The 15,358-nt window shown below is 42.7% G+C and overlaps 1 protein-coding gene across 4 annotated transcripts in view; it reads left to right on the forward strand.

The window, feature by feature from the left end:
- The window catches only part of LOC139268527 (dual specificity testis-specific protein kinase 2-like), a 117,320-nt gene that overhangs the window by 61,766 nt on the left and 40,196 nt on the right, over positions 1–15,358 (forward strand). For all 4 annotated transcript variants that reach the window (XM_070886799.1, XM_070886801.1, XM_070886800.1 and 1 more), the window contains one exon: positions 9,278–9,424. In XM_070886799.1, coding sequence (XP_070742900.1) covers positions 9,278–9,424 — 147 coding nt within the window. The remainder of the gene's footprint in view (positions 1–9,277; positions 9,425–15,358) is intronic.

Raw genomic sequence — 15,358 nt, forward strand, 5'->3', positions numbered from 1 at the left:
TCCCATTATTCTTGAGAAACACCCAAAACACTTTTTAAAAAAAAAACACATTTTTATTAATTTAAGTTTAGTTATTTATGTATTAAATATATTCCAATTTAGAAAAAAATTTAAAATTATGGTTTAAAGTAAACTTACTGTAGTGAGGAGGGTTTTTAAACAATAAAATGTTTAATATTTTTGTGTGTTTTAAAACTCTTATGCCTGTAAAAGTTGGCTATGCGCCTGCTTTTATCAGGCACAAGAGTTTTCAGGACATTCGCTGGGCAAGATGTGTGTAAATACTGCAATCTCTCCCATGCGAATGTCCTGGATGTGGCGATACGGAGGATCTGTCCAGCTCCAGCTTGACCGATCGGAAAAGCCGGTTGCGCATGCGCTGAAAACCAGCTTTTGCGATGCCTTCCCGAGTTGTACAGACCCGGGAGGCCGGAATTTCTGGGCCAATGGGCCCAAGTTTCGGCCTCAGTTGCTCCTGATTTTTTTGGAGCAACTGGTGTAGAACGGAGTATCTTAGAAATTCAAATTCTCGGCATTTAGTTTGCTCCAGTTCTAGTCAGTTAGAACAGTTTCACTTTGGAACAGAATTTTTTTTTCAAAAGGGGGCATGTCCGGCCACTTACGCCTGTTTTCAAAATTTTGGCAGTGAAAACTTACTCCAAACTAACTTAGAATGGAGTAAGTGAAGATTTTTGTACGCTCGAAAAAACCTTGTCTACATTTTAGAAAATCAGGCGTAGGGAATGGGGGGAGGGGGGGTTTAAAGGGAAGTTTACAAACATTAAACACTTCAGTTTTACAAATAAAGAGCCATCAATAATAAATGATAAAAACATCAATAAATCAACCAATAAATCAATCAAAAAAATTTAATAAGAAATAATTTTTAAAAAATCAATAAATAAAACATTTTCTACTTACCGACTGCAGCACCTGGAGCCCTCCAACAGCGTGCTAGGATGCCCCCCACAGTGTGTGTGTCAGTGTCTCTATCTCTGTCTGTGTGTGTCTCTCTCTCTCTCTCTGTCAGTATCTGTGCTTCTGACAGTGAGGGGGGGGTGAAGAGAGAGAGATCGGGGGGAGAGAAGAGGAGATCATCGGTCGGGAGCGGGGAAAGCGGAGGTCGGGTCGGGGGGCGGGGGGCGAGTAGGAGTCAAGTCGGGTCCAGAGGAAGCTGGGCGTGGGAGGCAGCCTTATGCACGCAGCCCCAGTGAGGCCATTCGGCCAGGGCTAGGGGCTGCGTGCTTCGGGCCCCTCCCACACAGTTTTGGTGCCTGGAGCTACTGCACATGCGCGCCCACTGTTTTCAGCGCAGGGACCTGGCTCTGCCCCCTACCGCTCATGCTGCGCCGCGCCGAGCTGCAAATGACCAGCAGGGAGCCGGAGAATCTGGAAGTTTTTTTTGTGGCGCGAAAAACGGGCGTCCAGTTCGGGGCTGCGCCATTCTAGGCGCGGCCCGAAACTTGGGCCCAATGTGTCTATTCTTAAAACCCCTGAATCAACTTGAGCAATGCTACAGAACTTCAACTAATACAAGTGTTTGGATGAAGGTTTGCCATGAAGCATGCCCTGATTGTAAGTGTCATGTTTGCTTTCTTTTTCTGTCATGCTATTTCAGTCAACACAGAACACATAGCTTTGTGTTCTTAAATAGTCCTGTACCCCCTTCCCATTTTTCTGTTTATTATATTAAGCTGCAAATCACTCCTATTTGAGAATCCAAGCTTGGAGGTACTGATCCATTGATTGTATCAAGTCATCAACTCAGCAGGGGTGGGGGCGCGGGTGTTAGGATGGCGGTGAGGGAAGAATCAGAGGATATGTTTTTCGCTACCTGATTTAACATATGACCTGACCTAAAACTGCATCCAATAGCTTCCTGCCAAATCCTCGATGCTCACTGGCCACCCATCTGGTGGTCAGCTGGCACAGGTGATTAATGTAGGAGGATAATGATGCAAGTGGTGGCAAGTCGAATAACAGAAACTCGTAATTATATAGCACCTGGATAAAGTCCTGAGGGCTGTGTACACAGATGAGGCTGATGCAGATCTTGGGTCTGACAATGGCGGGTCACCGGGGGAGACTAGGTGAGCAGGCTGGTACACGAGACCAGTAAAGGGGGAGAGGGGAAAGAACGACACGCTGGCAAAGTGGGTCGATTGGAATTTCAGCCTCATGGTAACTATCAAACTACAGAATTAACAATTATGCTGCTGATTTTCCAAACAATAAATTTGAAGTTAATGTGTTTTTAAAAAAAAAAATAGGCTACTCCATGTTTGTACTTGTAAGGTATTTAAATTACGAGTGATACCAGTGCAGAATCTGTGATTTTAGACTAGTATGAAGTCACTGTTGGCATACGATTAACAGTCCACTATGCAATGCTGTTCTTCTGCCAGCACACATGATGCCACCACTGTCATCTTGCACTGCTGCACAGCTGGATTTTAAGTTACAAATATTTTAGGGATGTAAATGTTTTCCTGTGTTAACAGTATCATTTGTGCATCCCTCAGTGGCAGTACACTCGCCTGAGTCACATCATGGTTGAAGCTCCACTCCAGGACTTGAGCGCACAATCTAGGCTGCCATCTCAATGCAGTACTTGAAGGAGTGTTGCATTGTTGGAGCTGCTGTCTTTCAGATGAGCCATGAAACCGAAGGCACGTCTTCCCCCTCCGGTGGACATAAAAGATCTTATGGCACTATTTGAATATCAGAGTTTTCCTGCTGTCCTGGCCAAAATTTATCACTCAACCAATACCGAGAGCAGACGATCTGGCCATGTATTTTGCTGCTGTTTGTGGGAGCTGCTTGTGTGCAAATTAGCTGCCACATTTCCTACATTACAATAGTGAGTACACTTCAAAAGTACTTCACTGGCTGTAAAGCGCTTTGGGGTGTCCTGAGGTCCTGAACTAGAAAATTTAATTCACTTTGCATCCAATTTCCATCCTTCCCTTACCTTCACATGGTCCATCTTCGACTCTTCCCTTCCCTTCCTTGACTTCTCCGTCTCCATCTCTGGGGATAGGCTTTCGACCAGTATCCACTATAAACGCACTGACTCCCACAGCTACCTGGCCTACACTTCCTCCCACCCTGCATCCTGTAAGGACTCCATTTCATTCTCCTAGTTTCTCAGTCTCTGTTGCATCTGCTCTGACGATGCCACCTTTCTCACGAGTGCCTCTGACATGTCTTCCTTTTTCCTCAACAGAGGATTCCCCTCTGCCGTGGTTAACATGGCCCTCAACCGTTTGTTCTATTTCCCGCACCTCTGCTTTCACCCTTTCCCTTCCCTTTCAGAACCATGACCGGGTTTCCCTTGCCTTCACCTTTCACCCCACCAGCCTCCATGTTCAACGGATCATTTTCCGCCACCTCCAGCGTGATCCAATCACATCTTCCCCTCCCCACAGCATTCCAAAGGGACCGCTCCCTCAGTGACACCCTAGTCCATTCTGCAGTCCCTCCCCAGCACTCCCTCCCCTTCCCACGGCACCTTTCTGTGCAAGCACGGGAGATGCAACACCTGCCCTTTTACCTCCTCCCTTCCCACTATCCAGGGCCTCAAATACTACTACCAGGTGAAACAATGATTTACTTGTACTTCTTTCAATTTAGTATACTGTATTCGCTGCTCACAATGTGGTGGTCTCTACATTGGGGAGACCAAGCGTAGATTGGGTAACTAACTGCTTTGCGGAGCACTTCCGTTCAGTCCGCAAATGTGACCCTGAGCTTCCGATCGCCTGTCACTTTAATTCTCTATTCCATTCCCACTCTGACCTCTCTGTCCTCGGTTTTCTACTCAGTTCCAACAAAGCTCAGCACAAGCTTGAGGAACAGCACATCCTCTAATTGAGGCACTTTACAGCCTTCTGGACTCCACATAGAGTTCAAAAATTCTCCCCCCTGCCCCCCCCCCCCCCCCCAACCCAGCCTGTTTTTTTTTTTCCCTCCTTGTCTCTAATGGCAGTTTGTCATTATTCTGCCATTCATACCATATCTTTAATGTTTTTCTAACTCCTGGCATTACCATTTGAATTTGGGCCATCATCCCTTTTGTGTCTCTAATCTCTCCTGTCTTCCAACCTATCACAGACCTTCCCTTTTGTTCTGTCTTCCCCTTCCCATTTCAGTGCTTGTTAAAATCTGTTCTTTCCAAACACACTCCAGTTCTGACGAAGGGTCATTGACCCGAAAGATTAACTCTGCTTCCTCTCCATAGGTGCTGTCTGACCTCCTGAGATTTCTGTTTTTATTCCAGTATCTGCAGTATTTTGCTTTTGTTTTATATACACTTTGTTTGGCTTGGAAGAAATGGGTGTACCCATGTAGATTGAGCTTCCAGACTAGACTTATTTCTGAGGCTTTTTTGAGCCACAATCTAATGTACCAGGGATTTCGATGCCCCTGGCTTTGAACGAGCCAGCAGAATGCTTGCAGTAACAAACTTTTAACACCACTTGGAAAAATAAGCGACTGAGTTATTTGTGGACTAATAAGGAAGTATTGCAGAAGATACTCTGGTGAGGCACTACTTTTTACATATTGAGCAATTCACTTGGTTCAAGGGAATTGAATGTACAATCTTGAGTCCTGGCCCAGCAGCCATTCTGTCAAATGAAGTAAATTTCACTCCGACATTACAGCTTTCATCAAAACAGGAACAACAGAATTTTACTCTGGATGCTTCATGGCCATTGACTTTTTTTGGTGCTAAATTAGATTAGACTAAACTAGATTTTTTTTTTAAAGTTTATGTAAAAAAAAAATTGGGTGGCCAATGTAAAAATGGACTGATCAGATGATTGTCAAGATGCAGTAGACCTTAAAGATGTGTATTTCCATATATCAGTTATAACCAAGACAATAATTTGTGGTGGTCCACATACAAGGAGAAAATTACTAGTACTAAGGAACTTGTTCAATCTCACATCTGTGAGTGTTTACAAAATGGTTGAGAGATTGCATCTCATCAATGGCTATAGTAGTCATCCATTTGTCTGTGTAGATGGTTGGTTCATCCAAATTACACCAAGAGATGTGAGGACTGTGTGATCCTGTGTTTGTGTTTTGCATTTCTTGTGAAGTGCAAGAAGTTGAATTGGAGCTGATACAGTATTTTGTGTTCATGGTGCCGTTTTTCAAATGTCTCTGGTAATAGTCTCCTTTTCAACAGACTACTTCCTTGTGCTTCAGAGTTACGTGCTGTTACATGGAATAAGAATTATAAGAAATTGGGTGGTGGATGGGCATGCATACTGTATTTTCTCCTTTTAGACAAATGTTTGAATCTAATGAGATTAAAGTTTCTTTGCCAGCTGTAAGAATTGGAAGTGAAATAGGTTTTGGTACACAACCCCATTTCTACTGGGTTCCAGTCCCTAGAAAAGACTACACAATTTAATATGACTTGGCAATCTTAAGCAATGAGGGAGTGGGAATAGAACATCGTGCCAATGGAAAGGGAACTTCAATCTGCTCGGTAGCTTATTTAGGATTACTTGATGCTGGTTGTCAAAATGGAATAGCATTCTATTACACCAGCACTCGGGTCTCATCTTGATCAGCACAAAAATTGGGAAACATCTTTGAAATAAAGAATTGAAAATTACTTTCTATATTTGATCACCAAAATGAACTGTGCCTGAGTGTTGAGACTGGAACAGATTCTAAACATTTATAACATAATTTACACAACCATCTAGATCTCTGATATTGTATTACAGCTTTGGTAGTTGCTGCTAAAAGCTGCCATTATAATTGCCATGTTTTGAAGTATGGTCACAAAACAGAGGTATCTAAGGTTTTTCGACAAAATAATAGTATGAGGAATAACAATCCTTTGTTTTTAATCTTGCTCAACATCCTCCATTTTATTTCTCTATTAATGCACCTATTTTGGTTGTGACACAGACATTCATCATTGTTGGACTATCTAAGAGCCATCCAATTTGTTTCTCTTGATAGGGAATTATTTTGATTTGTCCACTTAATTTAGTTAGAAGAATTATACCTTGTCAAAAATTCTGAGAGCTTCATGCATGCCTATACTGCCAGTTATTCAGCATTGTGTTCAGTTTGGTACACTTAGAACAATTTCATCTTTAGTACTAGAAGTTGACATCTGCAGGAGAGAATTTTCTACAGGATTGCAGGCTGATCTTGCTTCCAAGCCAAGTTGCAAAAGTGTGGGAAAATACTGTACCCAAGCTAAATTGAAATGGCTAAACTACTGGGGTTGTAGATCTTGTGTTTGGATAAAGATGGGGTTAGTCTGCTGGCAAATATACCAAGCGGAGCTGTTCTACCAAAGAGCTTCCTAGGTTTAGTCTTTGAGCATTGCTACTCAAACCCTGCCGCGCTCCCCCCCCCCCCCCCCCACCCCCGGATAGCTTTCTAGATCAATGTTTTGTCGTAAAAGATTGAATGTGCCTGCTGTATTGCTTGGCTGAGGTCTTCAAGCAGACAAATACTTCAAGGTATTGAAGATGCCCTTTTTCAATTCTGGTCACTTGGTCCACATCAGTAGAACCTTAAGATTGTTTTTCAGGTGACTTCAAGTAGTTAGTCAAATCTTTGTTTAAATTTGTATATCTGTTTTAGCTCTGAGTCAGATTCCTGCAGGATGAGGGGGATGTTGAATGAGCACAAGTATCAGATTATCTAATGTGGTGGTCTTCATATGCCAAGACCTAGTCAGATTCTTGGATCCCTTTAAGAATGCATTGTTTATAAGCTATACATTGATCTTGTATAATATTGATTATATGTGCATTGTTTTTAAACCACAGTTCAAAAGAAGTGTTCTTTCGGGGAGATGTACTATGATGTGGTAAAGGAGTTAATTGGGTAATAATTCCTTGGAGGGGCTGCACTCATATTCCATTTGTTGATAACCTGAGTTTAAATCAAAGACAATACCTTAGGAAATATTGCTGTTGGTTTTAAATATGTATTTAGCATGTTACATATTTTCATAGTATCTTCATGAAGCCAATTTATTCAGTTTCTCTTTGCAGCTAACAGCATAATCTGATATTATATCTTGTTTGTAAAATGTTAATTCTCCAGCTAATGAACTGCAGACACACACTATTCAATTGTTTTGCAACGGTACCAGTCATCTGTGGATTGGATTTGATTTGACAGGTGGTGTGTCTGGAACAGCTCATTCTGCTTGATGGCACATTATCTACATAGCTAATGTTTTAATTTAGTAATTAGCTGCTCCATTCTTTATCATCTAACGCATCAATTTATTTGTGGAGAATTTCTTTTGGATATGCATCGTTTCATTCTTGCAGTCAATTAGATGGTTGTCTGGGTTTTTTTTTAAACTTGCCAGAGCAGTTTAGGATTAAATAATACTTAAATTGCATTACTTTGATTCTTCAGCCACAACAGTAGAATACAAGTCAGGAAGTAGTGATCAAACATGTGGCACTCTGACTAAACCACACCTTGAATAATGTGTCCACTTCTAGAACTCAAAATTGCCCAGCAGTTGCTTTGCTTTTTTTTTGGAGCAACTTGATTTTTCTGGAGTATCTTTAAAAAAAAAAATCCCCATTTTGCACATTCAATTTGCGCCAGTGTAAGTGAGTTAGTTCGGATTTTTAAAGTTTTTTTTTCCAAACGGGGGCATTACCAGCCACCTATGCTTGTTTTGGCCATTTAGGCCACTTTAGACAGCTAATAGTTGCTCTAGACGAACTTAGGCCAGCGTATGTGGCCACTTGTGGCTGCACAGAAAACCCTTGCAGAGTTAAGAAATCAGTGCAGGTAGGTATATCGGAGACCACTCCGAAAGGGGTGGGAAGGATAGCGGAGAGGACCTTGCAAAGCACAACAAGTAATAAGCATTCAAGAAGACATATAAAAACATTCAAGAAGAAATAAAAAATAAAACGAAGTCCTACATTCCTATCAAAAATCGGCCCAGAAGTCAGTGGGCCGGCAGGTGCAACAGAAATAAGTCCAGATTTCAACTCCCACGGTGCCCTATCTCAGCCCCAGCTCCCAAAGAATCCTCTCTGTCTGACCCCACTCCGTTTCTACTCAGCTTATCTAAAGTGCTTTCCACAGTGGGCCCGGCCAGTGTGTGAGACCACTCGGTCAGGGATAGGGGCGGCGAGCATCGGGTCCTTCCCACACAAGCAGCAGGATGCGCTGGGGGCGAGGGGCTACTGCGTATGCGCGTGCACACTAATGCGCATGTGGAGAGCTGCTGGCACTGTTCCTCACGCAGGGCCCGAGCTCCGCTTCCCAATCGACTCGCCAAGTCTCTGGCAAGGCAACAAAGCGGCCAGAATTGGGTGACATTTTTTCGGGGCCGTTTTCAGCCCACAAAGTCGGCACATCTCTGGTGAGTGCACCGAAAAAAGGGGTGAGCCAAATTTGAGCCCCTAGTCACGGAGAAACAAGGGAGACATTCAGGTACTGGAAACGGTTCAGAGAAAAGCTAGTCTGTGGCATGAGGAAAGATTGGAGAAACTTGGGCTCTTCAGTCTGGTAAGGAGGCATTAGAGAGGTGATTTATTTTTTGTTCTGGGATGTGGACTATGCCAGCAAAGCCATATTTACAGAGGTATGTGATACTTCAGTGAAAGGATTAGGTAAATCTGGAATGCTACTGTAAATTAAATTGTGGGAGTAGGAAAAGAGGGCACAGGCTTAAGTTAGTAAAAGGAAACTTTAGAACAGATACCAGGAGACCAATATTAGACTAGAAGTCTAGATGGGTAGTGAAGGAGAAAACCCTTTATGAAACAATTAAATGTTGCAATGGGGATCTGTGTTTTTTGTCTGGCTGGCATTCCTTATCTGAAATTATCTTTTGATCTCGTAATCTTTAACACATTGCCTCCCAATAAATGGCATTGGCAGGGATGAATAACTAAGTCTATTGATTTCATATGCATAATCCTATTATCTACTTTGGTGTCTAATAATCGTTCAGTGTTTCTAATAGTATGAGACTCTGAGCTGAATGGCCTGTGTTGGTATGCCTGAAAAGTCAAACCTTGAGTTGTCCTATGGCACTCGAGTACACCACCTAATAACTGATCAAAGTGAGGTTTGGCAGTAGGTTACTCGGAGAATTATTTGGAGAAAAAAATTATACTAATTGAGAAGATTTTTTTTTTGGTCAGTGTAGCAGTCTTTTTAGATGGGATATAGGATATTTTTAGTTGGGAAGTGAGCACAGCATGAGACCACTTAAGGTAGTGATTTACTGTCCTATATGTTTTCTTTTCAGTACATTAATAGAGGCAACCTCGAACAGCTGCTGGACGGCAACGATCATTTGTCCTGGCCTGTCCGGGTGAAAATAGCGCATGACCTTGCCCGTGGACTCAGCTACCTGCACTCAAAGGGTGTCTTTCATCGGGACCTGACTTCTAAGGTATAGTATATGGAAAGAGAAATCAAATGAATGCTATTTTTTTGGGGGATGCTATTTCAATATTGTCACTTGGGCAAATGGATAAGTAACTTGTATTGAGTGTATTCCAAAATTATTTACAAACTAATGGAGCAAAAGCACGTAATAGGCATCATCATAGGCAGTCCCTCAGAATAGAGGAGGACTTGCTTCCACTCTTTAAAATGAGTTCTTAGGTGTCTGAACAGTCCAATATGAGAACCACAGACTCTGTCATGGGTGGGGCAGATAGTTGTTGAGGGAAGGAGTGGGTGGGACTGGTTTGCCGCACGCTCTTTCTGCTGCCTGCGCTTGTTTTCTGCATGCTCTCGGCGATGAGACTCTGTTCGGCGCCCTCCCGGATGCACTTCCGGCACTTAGGGCGGTCTTTGGGCAGTGACTTCCAGATGTCAGTGGGGATGTTGCACTTTATCAGGGAGGCTTTGAGGGTGTCCTTGTAATGTTTCCTCTGCCCAACTTTGGCTCGTTTGCCATGAAGGAGTTCCGAGTAGAGCGCTTGTTTTGGGAGACTTGTCAGGCATGCGAACAATGTGGCCTGCCTGGCGGAGCTAATGATACACTTGTCAAACTTCATAAGAACATAAGAATTAGCAACAGGAATAGGCCATCTAGCCCCTCGAGCCTGCTCCGCCATTCAAAAAGATCATGACTGATCTGGCCGTAGACTCAGCTCCACTTACCAGCCCACTCCCCATAACTCTTAATTCCCTTATTGGTTAAAAATCTATCTATCTGTGACTTGAATACATTCAATGAGCTAGCCTCAACTGCTTCCTTGGGCAGAGAATTCCACAGATTCACAACCCTTTGGAGAAGAAATTCCTTCTCAACTCTGTTTTAAATTGGCTCCCCCGTATTTTGAGGCTGTGCCCCCTAGTTCTAGTCTCCCCGACCAGTGGAAACAACCTCTCTGCCTCTATCTTGTCTATCCCTTTCATTATTTTAAATGTTTCTATAAGATCATCCCTCATCCTTCTGAACTCCAACGAGTAAAGACCCAGTCTACTCAATCTATCATCATAAGGTAACCCCCTCATCTCCGGAATCAGCCTAGTGAATCGTCTCTGTACCCCCTCCAAGGCTAGTATATCCTTCCTTAAGTAAGGTGACCAAAACTGCACGCAGTACTCCAGGTGCGGCCTCACCAATACCCTGTACAGTTGCAGCAGGACCTCCCTGCTTTTGTACTCCATCCCTCTCGCAATGAAGGCCAACATTCCATTCGCCTTCCTGATTACCTGCTGCACCTGCAAACTAACTTTTGGGGATTCATGCACAAGGACCCCCAGGTCCCTCTGCACCGCAGCATGTTGTAATTTCTCTCCATTCAAATAATATTCCCTTTTACTGGTTTTTTTTTTTCCCCCAAGGTGGATGACCTCACATTTTCCGACATTGTATTCCATCTGCCAAACCTTAGCCCATTCGCTTAACCTATCCAAATCTCTTTGCAGCCTCTCTGTGTCCTCTACACAAACCGCTTTCCCACTAATCTTTGTGTCATCTGCAAATTTTGTTACACTACACTCTGTCCCCTCTTCCAGGTCATCTATGTATATTGTAAACAGTTGTGGTCCCAGCACTGACCCCTGTGGCACACCACTAACCACCGATTTCCAACCCGAAAAGGACCCATTTATCCCGACTCTCTGCTTTCTGCTAGCCAGCCAATTCTCGATCCATGCTAATACATTTCCTCTGACTCCGCGTACCTTTATCTTCTGCAGTAACCTTTTGTGTGGCACCTTATCTAATGCCTTTTGGAAATCTAAACACATCCATCGGTACACCTCTATCCACCATGCTCGTTATATCCTCAAAGAATTCCAGTAAATTAGTTAAACATGATTTCCCCTTCATGAATCCATGTTGCGTCTGCTTGATTGCACTATTCCTATCTAGATGTCCCGCTATTTCGTCCTTAATAGTTTCAAGCATTTTCCTCACAAGCATATTTGTTGAGCACACTAGTAGTTAAGTCTTTCTTGATCTGAGGAAATCATGTGCCTGGCACATGTGCATTCACAAGTATCATGAAGTTGCAGATGGGTGGTACTGCATATGATGATGTACTCTAACATTGTATAACACTCGAGGCATTATTGCATGACTACACTTTTCTCCAGCTAAAAATGTAGTGTTCCAGCTCCTCACATTGCCTCTCTGGAAGAATTGGGGAAAAACGTCTGGTTTCTCCTTCGGAGTAGTCTAGATTAAATCATCCTTTGCAGGTTTATAAGGACATAATAGAAGCAGGATGAGGCATATGGCCCATTGGGCCTCCTCCGCCATTTAATAAGATCATGGCTGATCTTTGACTTCAACTCTACTTTCCTATCTGATCCCCTTATCCCTTGATTCACTAAGTATCTAAAAATCTATCTCGGCCTTGAATATACTCAGTGACTGAACATCCACAGCCCTCTGGGATAGAGAATTCCAAAGATTCGCAACCCTCTGAATGAAGAAATTCCTCCTCATCTCAGTCCTAAATGGCGGACCCCTTATCCTGAGACTGTACTAGTTCTAGACTCTCCAGCCAGGGGAAATGGCTTCTTAGCATCTACCCTGTCGATCCCCCTCAAAATCTTTTATGTTTCAATCAGATCACACCTCATTCATCTAAATTCCAGAGAGTATAGGCCTATTCTACTCAACTTTTCCTAAATCTAGTGATTCTTTATTGCACTGACTCTTAAGGCATGTATGGAGATGGCAGAAACTCTGAACAAATATTTTGTAACAGTCTTTACAGTAGAGGACACTAACAATATCCCAACAGTGGAAAGTTAAGGGGCTATGGGGGGGGGGGGGCGGAGGAAATTATCACAATCACTAAGGAGGCGGTACTCAGTAAGATAATGGGACTAAAGGCAGATAAATCCCCTGGACCTGATGGCTTGCATCCTAGGGTCTTAAGAGAAGTAGCGGCAGGGATAGTGGATGCACTGGTTGTAATTTACCAAAATTCCCTGGATTCTGGGGCGGTCCCAGCAGATTGGAAAACTGCAAATGTAACGCCCTATTTTTAAAAAAAGGCTGACAAAAAGCAGGAAACTATAGACCAGTTAGCCTAACATCTGTGGTTGGGTAAATGTTGGAGTCCATTATTAAAGAAGTAGTAGCAGGACATTTGGAAAAGCAAAATTCGGTCAGGCAGAGTCAGCATGGATTTATGAAGGGGAAGTCATGTTTGACAAATTTGCTGGAATTTTTTGAGGATGTAACGAACCGGGTGGATAAAGGGGAACCAATAAATGTGGTGTATTTGGACTTCCAGAAGGCATTTGTCATATAAGAGGTTACTGCACAAGATAAAAGTTCATGGGGTTGGGCATAATATATTAGCATTAATAGAGAATTGGCTAACAAACAGAAAACAGAGTGTCGGGATAAATGGTTAATTCTCGGGTTGGCAATCAGTAACCAATGGGGTGCCACAGGGACCAATGCTGGGACCCTAACTATTTACAATCTATATTAACGACTTGGAAGAAGGGACTGAGTGTAACATTGCCAAGTTTGCTGACGATACAAAGATGGGAGGAAAAGCAATGTGTGAGGAGGGCACACACAATCTGCAAAAGGATATAGACAGGCTAAGTGAGTGGGCAAAACTTTGGCAGATGGAGTATAATGTTGGAAAGTGTGAGGTCATGCATTTTGGCAGAAAAAAAATCAAAGAGCAGGTTATTATTTAAATGGGAGAGATTGCAAAGTGCTGTAATACAGCGGGAGCTGGGGGTACTTGTGTGTGAAACACAAAAGGATAGTATGCAGGTACAGCAAGTGATCAGGAAGGCCAATGGAATCTTGGCCTTTATTGCAAAGGGGATGGAGTATAAAAACAGGGAAGTCTTGCTACAGTTATATAGGGTATTGGCGAGGCCCACCTGGAATACTGCGTGCAGTTTTGGTTTCCATATTTACGAAAGCATATACTTGCTTTGGAGGCAGTTCAGAGAAGGTTCACTAAGTTGATTCTGGAGATGAGGGAGTTGACTTATGAGCAATGATTGAGTAGGTTGGGCCTTTACTCATTGGAATTCAGAAGATTGAGAGGTGATCTTATCGAAAAGTATAAGATTATGTGGGGGCTTGACGAGGTGGATGCAGAGAAAATGCTTCCACTGATGGGGGAGACTAGAACTATGGGGCATAACCTTAGAATAAGGGGCTGTCCATTTAAAACTGAGACGAGGAGAAATTTACTTTCTCGGCTGTAACTCTGTGGAATTCGATGCCATAGAGAGCTGTGGAAGCTGGGATATTGAATAAATTTAAGACCGAGATAGACAGTTTATTAACCATTAAGGGGTTATGGGGAGTGGGCAGGGAAGTGGACCTGTGTTCATGGTCGGATCAGCCAAGATTGTATAAAATGGCAGAACAGGCTCGAGGGGCCGTATGGCCTACTCCTCCTATTTCTTACGTTCTTATGTTCTTGTATTCTTCCTTGGGTACAGAGACTGAAACTGTACACAGTACTTCAGGTGTGGTCTCGCCAAAGCAAGACTTCCTTGCTCTTGTACTCCAACCTCTTGCGATAAAGGCCAATATACCATTTGCCTTTCTAATTGCTTACTGCACCTGCATGTTAACTTTGTTTTGTGTACAAAGACATTTTTCTTCTGAAAACTGACATTTAATAGTTCTCGCCATTTTAAAAAGTGTTCTATTTTTCTATTCTTCCTACCAAAGTGAATAACCTCATTTCTCCACATTATGCTCCATCTGCCAACTTTTTCCCCACTCATTTAACCTGCCTATCCCTTTGCAGACTCTTTGGGTCCTCTTCACAGCTTACTTTTCCACGTAGCTTATTAACGTCAGCAAACTTTTCAAGCGGGTCTAGTCTGGGTTTTTTCCCATTATATTTTCGTTTTTTCCCTGCGAATTGAGGTGTTTGACTGCTAAGCCTTTTTAATGAATATAAATAAAAATGTTTTCTTCAGGACGTGCATAGAATAAAACAGGAAAATAAAACATGAATAGTGTTAGCATGGCTCAAATTTAGTCAGCTATCAACAACCACATACTGGTAGGCAGTCATTTTAAAAAGGCCTAAAGCAAAGCATAAAATGGGAATTTACAGTTAGTGAATAGTGTGCCCCACTGAGTTATTATTGATCTGCTACAATTGGATTGACAATCCTGTAATTTGTGCAATATATTGCCTGCATCAATCCAAATGAGCATCTCCTCAGTTGGAACCCCCTCTGCCAAAGATTTTAAATATTATAAAATGTAATCGTTTATTCACGATACATAAAACACTACCTGCCACGTTTTGTCTTTGGTGCTCCAAGTGCATTGGCAAGAGCATCTTATCCGTTTGTAATATATTAAGGGTAAATTCAAAACCTAAAGTATAAGAAAGGTTCCCAAGTCGGGAATGTTGATCTGTGTATCCCGCCTCTTCAAATTGTGTATTTCTGAGCACTCGCTGGCACTGATTGGTGCAGAGAGTCGACCAGAATTGCTTGGTGCCAAGTATTCCTGACCGAGCGCATTGGTCCAGAGTGCCAAAGGCAAAATGATTGCTCTCTGAGAATTAAACTTTTAGATGCTCAAGCATAGGGACAGCCAACAGAGAAATTCTGGTCACTCTCAAACTTGTTGCTGACACTGCTTGATACTAATCAGCTTCTGGGCTACTCAACTACAGAGAAAATAGATTTTTAAAAAAACCCCATAAAACTCACCAGAATTGCCTCTAAGGCTTAGCTATAAAAATTACTAGGGAAAGTACCTCAAACCAGACCCTGCTTGATTTCCCCCAGACCTCTTCTGTGCGGGATGGTTAACCCAATACAAACTGCAGAAGAATGGTCACCATTATTACCTTATTTTTAAGGAGTAGTTCCCTCCGACGCATTCATAGGAAGCTGATTT

The sequence above is a fragment of the Pristiophorus japonicus genome, chromosome 8 (genome assembly GCF_044704955.1).
Source record: "Pristiophorus japonicus isolate sPriJap1 chromosome 8, sPriJap1.hap1, whole genome shotgun sequence".
NCBI classification, from domain to species: domain Eukaryota; kingdom Metazoa; phylum Chordata; class Chondrichthyes; family Pristiophoridae; genus Pristiophorus; species Pristiophorus japonicus.